Source organism: Euleptes europaea, chromosome 10 (genome assembly GCF_029931775.1).
Source record: "Euleptes europaea isolate rEulEur1 chromosome 10, rEulEur1.hap1, whole genome shotgun sequence".
NCBI classification, from domain to species: domain Eukaryota; kingdom Metazoa; phylum Chordata; class Lepidosauria; order Squamata; family Sphaerodactylidae; genus Euleptes; species Euleptes europaea.
In genome coordinates this window covers 38919372-38932595 of record NC_079321.1, presented here as the reverse complement: position 1 = coordinate 38932595, position 13224 = coordinate 38919372, and the positions used below count along the sequence as shown (strand labels likewise).

Sequence of the window (13224 nt, the reverse complement as noted above, 5' to 3'; positions counted from 1 at the left end):
CGTTTGAAAAGCAGCTCTGCAAGGTACTCTGCAGGTCATTGGCCTTCAACCTTTCCCCGCTCTGGGGCCCAATGGATTGTAAACATGTGACCGGACGTAGCACGACAGCACAGTTATGTGACCGGAAAAGGCCTGTTTCCATAAAAGTTATGCTTTTTGCCGCTGAGTGACTTTGGCTAGCTGTCCTGCTGCTTTTCTCAACATGAATGAAAAGAGAGGCTGCCTGTATATGTGTACTAGGAGCAGGTTGCTTCCCAAAACATCAAAAAAAAAAGACTGCTCTGTAGCAACTTGCAAATCAGCAAGTGGGGCTCCGTGACACGCCTGCCAATTGGACCACTGCTGTAGGCAACTCGGGTTGAATCCAGAGGTTCAGTTCTGCCAACAGTGGAACCTTCTGCTACTGTATGGAGCCCTGATCTGTCTTATTGGGATCGAATGCAGTGTTTCTTTTACTAGAATTTAGAGGACTCCTCATTCTACCGCAAAAGGTTCCTTGCTTTCTAGGAAAAGAAACCGGATGCAACGCCAAAATAAAATCCATTAAATGATAAACTTTCCAGCAATACGTTGTGGAATCTGACGGGCCTCATTTTGGAAGGTGGTAATAATAACTGGCCAATGCTTAAGTGACCCGTCTGTATGTTAAATAAATAAAAAATTGAATGTTCTCATGCCCTGTCCATCTTTTCCGGACACACCATTCTTAAGCATTTTTATGTTCTTTGCCAGGAGACCAAGATCGTGACATTATGGCAGGAAAGCCTAAGCTGTACTACTTCGATGGACGAGGCAAGATGGAACCGATAAGATGGCTGTTAGCTGCTGCTGGTGTAGAGGTCTGTTTTCTTGACTACTGACCCAGAAAAACGATGAGGGAGGGGTTGTATTTTTTTGGTTTTGACTTGTTCTTTTCAAGGAAAGAATGTCTTTCTAAGCCTGTATGAATCCAGCAAAGCTGAAAATTGGGGTAGAATTTTTTTTATAGGGAAAATGTCAAGGTGTTTTTAAAGAGAGACCCAGCATAGCGTAGTGGTTAGAATGTTGGACTGGGACCCAAGTTCAAATCTCCACTCTGCCAGGGAAGCTTGTTGGGTGACCTTAGGTCAGTCAGCTACTCTCAGCCTAACGTACCTCACAGAGTCGTCGTAAGGGTTGCCTGCAACTGGTGGGAGTTGGGGACGGACGGACTTACAGCAACAAATGGAGGCCTATGCCGGTGATGTGGCGGTCTCACTTCTGACGTGCACCGGAAGTGACATCATCACATCACTGGCAATGTGGGGACGCGCTGATATTTGGGCAAAAACGTTACGGTAAAAGTCATTTTTTTATCATAGAGCTTTTGCTCAAATACCAGAGTGCCCACGGTGACACTTTTGGTGCACGCTGCAAGTTACCTCACCAGGTTGCTGCCCACACAAGCCTAAGCCTCTGTTTGCTGCTGGCAAGTCCGTCCGCCCCCCCGCTGGCCAGCTGATCAGTAGGGTTGCCAACCTCCAGGTACGAGCTGGAGATCTCCTGCTATTACAACTGATCTCCAGCCGATAGAGATCAGTTCCCCTGGAGAAAGTGGCTGCTTTGGCCATTGGACTCTATGGCATTGAAGTCCCTCCCCTCCCCAAACCCCACCCTCCTCAGGCTCCGCCCCAAAAACCTCCCGCCGATGGCAAAGAGGGACCTGGCAACCCTACTAATCAGTGGCTGGGAGGAGAGATCCCGGGGTGGGGGATGGCTTGCAGGGGCCCAGGACCCTAGTTTTTGTGAGGATGAAGTTGTGATTTTTCATGGTGTGATGGAAGGGAGCAGTATTAGCTTTGCTGCACGGAAGGGTGCCATATTCAGTTATTCGTTTTTTGCTTTTGTCATTCGTGAGGGCTGTAGCTGCAATTTGGGGGAGGAGAGTGAAATGCATTTAAAGAATGACATTTTAACATACCTAAAGCACAAGCTGTATAAGACTGTGGGGCATTGTTCTAGAGCAAAGCTTCTTAAACTGTGGGTCACGACCCCATATTAGGTCGTGTAGCTGAATGTGGGGGTCGCGAAAAATTTAGCAACAGTAAAAGGTTTCTTTATGATTTATTATCAGTAAATGTTTTATTTGTATACCTGTTTTATATACCTATATACCCAGGGTCACATAAAAATTTCTCGGGTCGCGGGTGGAAAAAGTTTAAGAAGCCCTGTTCTAGAGAGTAGGGTGAGTTTCCCATTAAAGGGCTGTAGGAATGTTGCTGTACTTAAGAAGCTCAGTGTGGGAATGTTTGGCCTGTAAAGAAGCTAAAATGAATCCCACTTAAAATGTGCAAAAGAGTTCAGGCATAAGATGTCGTTTCAGAAGTGATATCACACACACCGGCTTATAGCACTTACATGACACTTCCCACAATCATTTTGACAAACGTACTCTGGATTCCTCAGGAAATTAGTCAAAGCCACACATTGTCTGGGAATGGGTCTCAGAAGTTTGAGTTGGTGCCTAACTGCCTCACAGGGTTGATATGAAAGTAAATTGGTGGAGTGGAGAGCTATATAAACCACTTTGGGTCCCCACTGGGGAGAAAGGTGGAGTATAAATGAAGAAAATACATATAAAAAGAATCAAAATAAGCCGACATGTGAATTGTGGGTTTCTAACATAGCTTCCACATAGAATCATAGAGTTGGAAGGGACCACCAGGGTCATCTAGTCCAACCCCCTGCACAATGCAGGAAATTCACAACTACCTCACATACTGCCTTGATCACCACAACCCCACTAACTCTTTGCCTTGGAGCATTTATTTTTCAGGACTTTTCAGAGTATTTATTTTTCAAAGTTCTGGATTCTAACTAACATAATTAATTGCGGGTTTAGGAGAGGTGGTATTTCAGATTTTAATGCAAATGAGGTTTTATTCTTTTCCTTCCCTGGCCTTGTGCTGTTACGCATGACTCAGTTTAAGAATCATCCAGTATCAGAATGTGGAGAGGGAGGAACAGTAAGTCTCGTAGGATGTGAAGACGGCATTTCACTAGCTATGGAGATTTGACTGTACTGGAAATGTATAAACCCCTGATAACAAACTGTGCAGTGACACTTTGTAATAATACTTTGTGCTTACATTTACTGGTGGAAAATGATAAGCTCAAGGGACTCGTAGTCCTTGGATCCCACTCAACTGTGATCATAGTTTCTAGAATTCTGAAACAATTCCTTGTATGTTTCTCTCTCTTGTAGTTTGAAGAGGAATTTATGGAGACCCGAGAACAATACGAGAAGCTTCAACAAGGTAAGTCTCTCTGATAAAAATGCTGATGTTTGACCCGATTTTGCTTCCTCTCACTTGGGGGTAGGGGGGAGTAGGGAAAGCAGGGTAACTTGCACCTGAAGCAGAGGGATAACGTACTCCTTTGCAGCTCTGGGGCATCCTTACAAACAACATGGCAGTGGTCTGTTACCACTACAGCAAGAGACTGTGTGGATGGGTGTGGCTAGCCACTGTTCAGTGTTCATCACCACACTTCTGGGTTGCCATTTGATGGATACCTATGGGGGCTTTCACACATGCTGAATAATGCACTTTCAATCCACTTTCAATGCGCTTTAATGATCATGTGCTCATGGATTTTGCCCTTTCACGCATTAAAACCCAGCTTCAAAGTGCATTGAAAGTGGATTGAAAGTACATTATTTGGCATGTGTGAAAGTGCCCTACAACTCTGCTGCAAAACTGTCAGCAAAGTAGGACGCACCGCTGCAGGAATGGTTCGGTTCTGAACTCGGCCTTCTGTCATTGTCTTCCGCCAGCAGATGAAGACTTTTCTCGGTTTTGTTTGGCCATTTCCTTGTTGACTTTCGTTCCTGGTCATGTGTCTGAGTCTCTAGGTGTTTCGTTTTCAATTGTTTTATATGTAATTTAAATCTTGCTTTTAATGGTTTGATTGTTTGCTCCCTTCAGCCCCTTAAGATGAGTGGAAAGGCAGCTGTAAAATGTTTTGAATGATAACTGGGCCAAGTGCTGATACTATTACATTCTGTATGGCTGCGTGGGCTCTATTTTGCAACGCATTTGTGAACTGGCTGAATTGGCCCTGCATCCCTTTTTGAACAGGGGGCAACTCATACAACAACTTATACAACAATCATGCTTGCAGTGGCCACTTCAAGTCAGTGCCAGCGTGGCATAGTGATTAAGAGCGTTGGTTTGGAGCGATGGACTCTGATCTGGAGAACCAGGTTTGATTCCCCATTCTTCCACATGAGCGGCGGATGCTAATCTGGTGACCTGGGTTGGTTTCCCCACTCCTACACTCGAAGCCAGCTGGGTGACCTTTGGCTAGTTACAGCTCTCTCAGGCCTGCCTACCTCACAGGGTGTCTTTTGTGGGGAGGGGAAGGTGATTGTAAGCTGGTTTGATTCTTCCTTAAGTGGTGGAGAAAGTCGGCATATAAAAACCAACTCTTCTTCAAGCATCTGCCTCTCGCCTGTGGCTCACCCGTTGTTTGCAGCTGCTGCCATGTACAGCACAAGGTTAAGTGTTTGTGTATAGCACTGCACATGATCCCCCTTGGAGGATCTCAACAACACACCAGAACTTTCATTCTGCTGATTCACAGGATCACCTAGAAATTGGTGAGCAATTTGTCTCCATAGGTCACCAGCTGTTCACTTGCAGAATGATGGTCTATCTTGGCAACAGGGTGCTTGCACTCAAACTCACACTCAAACTCTATTACCATAATTAGGTCCTACAACATTTGATTTCTTGCTTTAAGGAACTCACGAGAAGAGGCTTAGCTGGCTGGTGATCACCAGAGTGAGTGACAGGCTGCTTGCTGACCATCTACACCAGGGGTGTCGAACTCATGTGTAACAAGGGCCAGAGATGACATAAATGTCACTTGGTCTGGCTGGGCCATGCCCCGCCAGCCCAGATTGGGAGTGGGGTGTGTGTGCTGCCTCGGCTGGTGACCCCACAGCTGCCTCGCCAGCCTAGATCAGGACTGGGGAGGTGTCTGGCGAGCTCACAGCATGCTCGCCATCCCAGATTGAGAGTGGGGATGGTAGTTGCCTTGGCTGGCTCGGAGGCCGGATAAGAGCTCTCAAGGGACAGAATCCAGCCCTCAAGCTATATGTTTGACACCCCTGTGGTAAAACCATAGAATTTCTGAATAGTCATGACATCATGAGGTTCCCCTGAAAGATATGTCATGCAGTTGCCAACGGCACCCCATGCCCCCCCCCCATCTACTCCACCAGTTGCCAAGCCAAGCCTGGCAACTTTTGTGTGAAGGTACTGTTAGTATCAGGCTATCTGACCGGTAGAAATCTACTGGACCTAGAGGTGCAGACCAAGATTGTGAGTAGTTTCATGCCAAATGTAAGGAATCCCTCACCCTAATTTCCTACCTTGAGTTGCTGGAATAATTGAGCCTTCAAGAATAAGGTGCTGGGGAGGGGGGTTCTTCTTGCATGCAACTTGAGATTCACAAGGATATTTAAAAAATGATGAGACTAATCTTTTTTAAAAAAGAGAGAAATAAGAACATTTCAGGGCACAAAAGGTCCTACAGCAACATTAGTGGATGTTGACAAGCTTTCAGCTTTTGAATAGAAAAATCTTATGATAAACCGTGTGATACGCTTGTTTTTGTTTCTTCAGTGCTCCCTTCTCAAGTCTGATTTGCTTGTGATAACATTCCAGCAGTACCACTTGAGAAGCCAGATCAGATCGAAAATCTTTTTTCTTTCTTTCCTTTTGGTATAGACAAATCATGCTTTTTCCCTCGATCCCCCCAGGCATTGTTGTAGCTAAACAAGCTGCAAGCACTTTTGTTTCATGGAGTTAGAGCCACTGGGGGCACTGGATTACAGAAGCGAACAGCTTGTATGCTTTTATAGGATCAGCCATTTATTATATGTTTGAAGGGGACATGGATTTCCTGCATGGTTGTATAAAGGCACCTTCCATTCAAAATGTTACGTAAAATATATGGCTTGTACTGTGTGGAAATCCAAGGATCCATCTTGTCTGTCGCTTGAGAAGTGGCCCTGAGTGAGTGCAGAGTTCTCTTGAGCTATTTCTTAAACCACTTTCGTTGGCTGTTAACAGTTGTCTGAAACACTTGCTAGGGGCTTCTCTGTGTGTGTCAAAGGTAAAGACATGTTTGTTGTTTGTTTTCATTTTGTGTGAGTTTTTTGTTTTGTGAGTTTTCTGTTTTGTTTGTGTGTGTTTTGTTTCATTTTGTGTGTTTGTGTTTTGTTTTGTGAGTTGTTTTTTGTTTCATTTTGTGTGTTTGTTTTTTGTTTCATTTTGTGAGTTTCTATAGAATAACAGATTACTTGCTCTTGTATGCTATTATTTCTTCCTATCAGTATCCTGGAAATTCTCCTCCATCCGTTTTCAGTTCCAGAATAGGAATTGGGAATAGATAGGAATGTTAACTCAGCCCTGGATCAAGCTAAGTAAAATGACCCCTGTGGAGCTGGTACCTCTCATGGCCCACTCAGACTGCAGTGACACAACAGCGCGTATAGGCTTGCCAGTGGGGGAACCTACACCCATTACCATCACTGAGGCCCAAGCTGAGCAGATCCCAGTATGCTAGGATTTGCTCCATTCGACTTTCTAGTGATCTTCCAGGGTACTGGCACACCAGGATCTTTCCCGGTCACTTAAAGGGCTGTCCACCCCACGGTAGTAATGCATTTCTAGACAGAATGTTTGACTTCTGGTTTTCTCCTCTTAAAAGATGGGGACCTCCTGTTTCAGCAACTGCCGATGGTGGAAATCGATGGGATGAAGATGGTGCAGACTCGAGCCATTCTCCACTACGTTGCAGCCAAGCACAATCTCTACGGAAAGGACCTGAAGGAGCGAGCCCTGTATTGTTAACATATTGCATTTAGCTAGCACAAATTTAGGGACCTGTGTTTTGTACCTGTTTCTCATGGACGCGAGTATGCTCTCCAGATAGGAACTTATTTTGGCTGCACATAAAATGGGACAAACTGATTCAAGTATAGTGTGTGTGTGTGTTTGCACAAGCATGCAAAAAAGGGGCAAGGCTGGGTCCCAGGCTTTGGGGGATCCTGGCAGAGCATATTCAGGGAGACCCACTGCTAAGCCTTCTGCTCATGCCCATCTGCCCACCTGTGAGTTCACATCTGACCTCGCCCACCACCCATGCTCCTAGCCTCATCCCCCCATGGTGCTGGGCACTGCTTGCTGCTGGGAGCATGGGTAGTGGGGAGGCTTACAGGAGGGAGGGGGAAAAGATGGATGGGCACAGGTAAGTGGCAGGGGCAGTGAGCGCTGCTGGAAGCCCAGAATCCTGGCCGCTGCCCCAACTTGGAATATGCAGGGACCAACCTTGGGAAAGTATAGTTAGAATAGGGTTGCCAGGTCCGGGTTGGGAAATACCTGGAGATTTGGGGAGCGGAGCCTGAGGATGGCGGGGTTTGGGGAGGGGAGGGACTTCAATGCCATAGAGTCCAATTGCCCAAGCACCAATTTTCTCCAGGTGAATTGATCTATATTGGCGGGAGTTCGGTTGTAATAGCGGGAGATCTCCAGCCACCACCTGGAGGTTGGCACCCCTAAGTTAGAATGACCCTCTCCAAATGCTTTCTGCTTCCAGGTGCTCATTTGATATCTTCCCAAGTAAAACGTCTGGTGTTGGCCCTTGAAAATCAACTTTTGTTTCTCTTAAACTTTTAAGGTTCTAAACCGGGTTTAGAAGTGGTAGCCTTGTTCTAAAAGCGAGACAAGGTTTCCAGCATGAGTCAGCAGAGTTCTGCCGATGGACCGGACATGAGAGGATGGCCTGTATAGTTATGTCTAAACTATGCTGACTCCCAGAGATGCTTGTTGCATACAGCTACTGACCGTTGGGAAACTGTACTTATCCCGGGTTGTAAATGCAGCAGTGCAAAGTAGATAAAGATGCAGGCTGGTGCCAAGTCTGCTATTCTAATAAAATTTGCCTTTTGATAAAGAACATCCTGAAATGACCTGCATGGCAGACACATTCTGATTTGTCATCTTTTCCCCCTTCCACGCTATTTCAAATGTTTTCTCTTCCCAAATATTTACAATAGCATAAAGGAAGGCAGCTAGTCGCTGTAAGGGAGCCAGTGCCTACAAAAGGCTTGCCCTGTAATTTAAAATGGTTTCCATGACAACATCAAGCCTTAGTGGGAAAACGCTAAATATTTTAAAAACTGGCTAATAACTTTATCACCAAGACAGAGCCTGTTACTGACCTCTGTGCTTGTTTTTTTTTTAGAATTGACATGTATGTGGAAGGAACAACTGATCTAATGGGTCTAATTTTGCTGTACCCTTTTTTATCGCCTGAGGATAAGAAAAAACAGCTTGCCACAATCACTGAGAAAGCAACTAAAAGATATTTTCCAGTGTATGAAAAGGTATGTGTCGGTAACCCATTAGTCCAGGTCTTAAAGGTTACTTTACAGTTGTAAGGTTATGTTTTAACTGAGTATTTAAAATGTTAACATGTAAGGACGATGAATGAAGGTTCATGTGTGAAAGTTGCGTACATGGGAAAATGGGATAAGCCACTGTTCCCTGCTACATGCACATGTTTGAAGATGCATGAAATGAACCCTGTAAAACCTTGCACTGCGCTCCAAGTCAGTTCAGCGTCGGTCTACTACCTTGAAGGCATGGGTTGAAATCCTCACTCTGCCACAAAGCAAAAAGGTGAGCTTTGAGCCTCTCTCTCTCAGCTGAACCTAACTCACAGGGTTGTTGTGAAGTTAAAATAGGGGGGAAACGCATGAACCAGTACAGGACGTTCGAACACATTGTTCCCTCCGCATTCTGCTGTGTCTCTAAACTGGGCTTGGTATAAATGGTTTCTTTTTTTGTATTCCTGATTTTTTCTCTCTACAGCATTCATCCCTCGGTCATAATAATTGTTTGTAATTAGCCAACGTCTTCAGTGCATGCTTCTGCACAAACTGAGCAGGCGCCTTTGTTCTTTCTGCAAAACAAAACCCAAAACTATCCTGGGCATAAATATTGGATGAGAAAGCTGCTTTTCTTTTTGAGATATCGAAATATCAGATATTGAAACATCAGATGACGGTGACTTCTCTTAGAATTGCACTAACATGGATATATTACAGGTGTTGAAAGATCATGGGCAGGATTTTCTTGTTGGCAACCAGTTCAGCTGGGCAGACATACACCTCCTTGAAGCTATTTTAATGGTAGAGGAAAAAGCTTGTGACATCCTCTCGGAATTCCCCCAGTTGCAGGTATGGAAAAAGAACAACGTGGCCAGTTATGCAGTTGCTAAGGGCCTGTTTCCCGGAGGCCCAAATAAATGGCTTTCTGAGGAAAAATATTCTAGAAAATAGTAGGTGAGATATCTAATCAACTGACTTTCTAATCTAACAACTTTCAGTTAAACGTAGAAGAAATCATTTGCCTGACCAAAGGCAACCATTTCTTCCATACGGGAATTTAAGTACACCTCACAAAAATGTTTGGAAATAGTAATAGCGTAGTTTTTGGTTGATGTTTTGTTGTCTTTGAAAACTACACTTCAGTAACTCTTTTTAAAAGCATGCTGTTTCATTTGGTGAGTTGGTAGAAGGAGCTCAGAAGGTCCACGGTGCTATGATAGAGCTTTGGACTCTTGCTTTTTAATGCAAGTGTGACTGTAGCATACAAAGAAATCCAGTGTTGACATGTGGTACAACCCCTGGGTACTCCATAGCTGCTATCTCTTCTGCTCCCCCTCCCCTGGCTGTTCCTACCTCTTTCTTGGCGTGAAAGCCCCTTTCAGCCAGTTACTTAGATAAAAATACTCTCTGAGACTAATTACACAGTACACTTTTCTGGGGTATGTCTTCAGGTCTGGTGGACAGATGTGGTCTAGGACTTCCATGCCTGGAACTTGACTGCCAGGAGCATGGGGCCTAGTTTGGAGCAGGACTGCAGGGAGGGAGAGCCAGCGTGGTGTAGTGGTTAAGAGCAGTGGTTTGGAGTGGTGGACTCTGATCTGGAGAACCGGGTTTGATTCCCCACTCCTCCACATGAGCAGTGGAGGCTAATCTGGTGAACTAGACTTGTTTCCCCACTCCTACACATGAAGCCAGCTGGGTGACCTTGGGCTAGTCACACTCAGCCGCTCCTACCTCACAGGGTGTCTGTTGTGGGGAGGGGAAGGGAAGGTGATTGTAAGCCGGTTTGATTCTTAAGTGGTAGAGAATGTCGGCATATAATAACCAACTCTTCATCATCATCATCTTCTTCTTCTTCTCTCTCCCCTACCCCCAGGTGGCATATTCCTGACCTGAGCTGCCAGTGGTTCCAATGGGGAAACTTAGTGTGTAGCCCATCAGTATGCATAAGTTTCCCCATTGAGCTACCTCTCCCTGCATGCCGTGGTCCTGATCCGACTCAGGCTCCTGCACACCTGGGAATCGAGTTCCCTCTGGGAACATGAAACACCCAGAGCCACTGTGGGGATAGAACCTGGGAATGTGCCCGGGAACAGGGAATTGTGTAGTTACACTCTTAGGCAACCAACCAGCTGCTTGGCAGTTCATTAGCCGACAGATGGGCCTGACCAAAACATGATGCTGGTGGGAGAGAAGAGTGTACCTTTGCAGGTATCCAACCTCTTGTTTGAACTGGACTCTTGGCCACCATGCATGCAGTATTAGCATGCCAGAGATCTGTGGCCCAGGAGGGGTTAGGGCTGGCTAGCATGCTAACAATGCATGTATCATGAAATTGCACATCTGATAGGGAGTATGCAAAGCTGTGTGCTTAAGTTCTTTTGACATGCCAGCATCAAGTTTAAATTGGGCCAGTGATGGGGTGGGGAATGACATCTGTAGAGTGTCTGATGGCTGTAGCCTCTATTACCATAGGGTGTGGTCAGATCCTAGTCTCATGTATGTTAAAAACAGTGCCCAAAGCATTGTGGGTCTGTTTGTACACAGTGCTGGTAGACTCAAGTAAGAGGGGAGGAGAAAAGGCAAACTTTGTGTTAAGAGCAGGCTGTTTCATTTCTGACCTGTAAATTTCTCTGTGTGTTTCTCTTTTCTTCCCCTCATTTAGGTTTTTAAAGCCAAGATAAGTAACATTCCCACCATTAAGAAGTTTCTGGAGCCCGGAAGCCAGAAGAAGCCTGTGCCTGATGACAGATATGTGGAGACTGTGAGAAGAGTCCTCCAGGCCTATCATGATGTGAAAGCCACATAGGGGCAGTAGTTCCAAACTACAAGTACCAGTGCTGAATCATGATGGTTATGAAAGGACCTCTTGTTCCTTCAAATGGGCTGTTACACTAGAGATGAATGGTTGCCATCTGACATTTAGATAGCCGGTGGATGGGTTTCTAATGTAGGCCTAGCACGTAGATGGTAGGGGTAGCCTGTAGCAAAGGGAGGTCACCATATATAACATGTATTGGATTATAAGCAGGTATTTTGAGCTAGAATCCTAGGCTTAATCCTCTTTAAAGAGAGCTTTTGGGTATTCTGCTGCATCAGGCAAAGCAACACTTTTCTTTGCCCAGCAGTAAGTTCTGCCAACAGGAATGATTGGCAGTAAAACAGAACAAAACTCTGTTTCAAGACTTTCTTTCCTTCCTTGATAACAGTTGTGAACACAGAATGTGGCACACTTTACAGAACTTGTAGAAAGGATGCATTGATTACAAATTAATTCCTAGAAATGAGTATTGCTTAGGAATCAAGCACCACAATATCACAGCTGCTGCCTAAACTGTCTACATCCTCTTTTCTTATAAAGCTTAAACCTGATTTGTGATATTGAAGAGTGCTGTACTTTTTCCTGTACCGCAGTCACAGCCTGGAATACTATTTCCATCTCTTTGTAATAAATAACTTGCATAATATAAAATCCTTGTTTTCTTGTCATTGTCATATATGAGCTTACATTCTTTTGGGTTTGTGATTAAGCACATTTTATAGCTAATTTACATCTACTTTGTTTGTTTGTGGTTGAAATTCTTTTTTCCCAAAGGGCTGCAACAGTGATTATAAAAATTTAAAACAGCAGACTTAAAACACAATAGCAGTAGGGTAAACATGGGCCAGAGAAAGTAAAGGCAACTGCTTTTAAAAGTCTCCTGAAAACTAGAAAGTAAAGTAAAGTATCTTCCTGACTTTATTGGGATGACCATTCCCAAAATTGGAGCCAACCACAGTGAAGGCCCAAGATTATACAGCAGCAGCTCTGCTCAACATATGGAAGGGAAAGCAAGAAGAAACTCCAGGAAGCTTCATACAGGGTTTTCCTGTATAGCCCCCTGTGTTTTTCTGTAGACAGCTCTAGTCCTACTGCCCTGGTGAATTCTACAATGCTGGAGTTATACTGCAAGGGTTGTCCACAAAGGCACACCATTCCTAAGAGCATAACTTGTTTGCAGGTTACAAAAATCAAGCACCTCAATATTATCACTGTCAACTAAAACGACAACACCCTTTTCTCTTAATAAACTTAAATCTGGTTTGTGATATTCAAGTGTGCAGTATTTTTTCCATGTAGTGCTATACGACAAGCTGGCTTTGTAACAGCACATTATAGCGCTGCAAAATGTATCTCTGTGAAGAACAAGGTTAGGAACAAAAATGAACCTGCAACTGGAAAAAAACCTCTCTGCTACTGAGCATTATCATGTTTTTGCAAATAAAATGCAAGATTATCATGGTTCAAGCATTTTTCCTTGCTTAAACATGTTGGACAATGTTCTGAGCAATACTACACAACTTAAATTCTTACAGACATGGCACAATTCTTAAAGGTAATATTTAGATACTACAGTAGAACACTCAAATATATGAATCTGAGCTATTGAATTTTTAATATACTATCCTTAGATTTTTGTTACCTGCTGGGAGAGCCAGAGTATGTTTTAATTCTGGTTAATTCATAAAGTTGCTTGGCAAAACCCTCCAAATGAAAAAAAGGGTCCCGCAGGGTGAGGTGTTTATAGTACACAAACTCCTATGGACGGGAACTGTTTTCACTTTAGATAACAATTATGTAAAGTCAATCCCAGGGGATCACACATCTTTTATGCTGTTTGAATTGAGTTTATGGAACAACTTGATTCTACTTGCTGCCCTTTTCTATCTTTCAAAGTCGTTATAGGTTACGCAAATCGTCCCGTCTCCCTGCCCAGTTTTATTTGTTCCTTACAGAGTTTACAAAGCTGGTGACGGCAGAA

The 13224-nt window shown here is 44.3% G+C and overlaps 2 protein-coding genes across 2 annotated transcripts in view; both read left to right on the top strand.

Moving 5' to 3' along the window:
- Window positions 1-13224, top strand: part of LOC130484002 (glutathione S-transferase 3-like) — a 99652-nt gene that overhangs the window by 51439 nt on the left and 34989 nt on the right. The gene's annotated exons all lie outside the window — the stretch shown is intronic.
- Window positions 736-11318, top strand: LOC130483999 (glutathione S-transferase 3-like). The gene is made up of 6 exons (XM_056856913.1): window positions 736-839; window positions 3224-3275; window positions 6739-6871; window positions 8275-8416; window positions 9140-9271; window positions 11088-11318. Exons 1-6 carry the CDS (start codon window positions 753-755, stop codon window positions 11229-11231), a joined length of 690 nt encoding a protein of 229 aa, XP_056712891.1. The 5' UTR covers window positions 736-752; the 3' UTR covers window positions 11232-11318.

What these genes read in the sequence shown, in the direction of transcription:
- LOC130483999 (XM_056856913.1), top strand. Translation starts at nt 753, where the DNA reads ATGGCAGGAAAGCCTAAGCTGTACTACTTCGATGGACGAGGCAAGATG. An exon ending in TAGCTGCTGCTGGTGTAGAG is followed by an intron (nt 840 to 3,223) that starts GTCTGTTTTCTT and finishes TCTCTCTTGTAG; the next exon opens with TTTGAAGAGGAATTTATGGA. An exon ending in CGGAATTCCCCCAGTTGCAG is followed by an intron (nt 9,272 to 11,087) that starts GTATGGAAAAAG and finishes CCCCTCATTTAG; the next exon opens with GTTTTTAAAGCCAAGATAAG.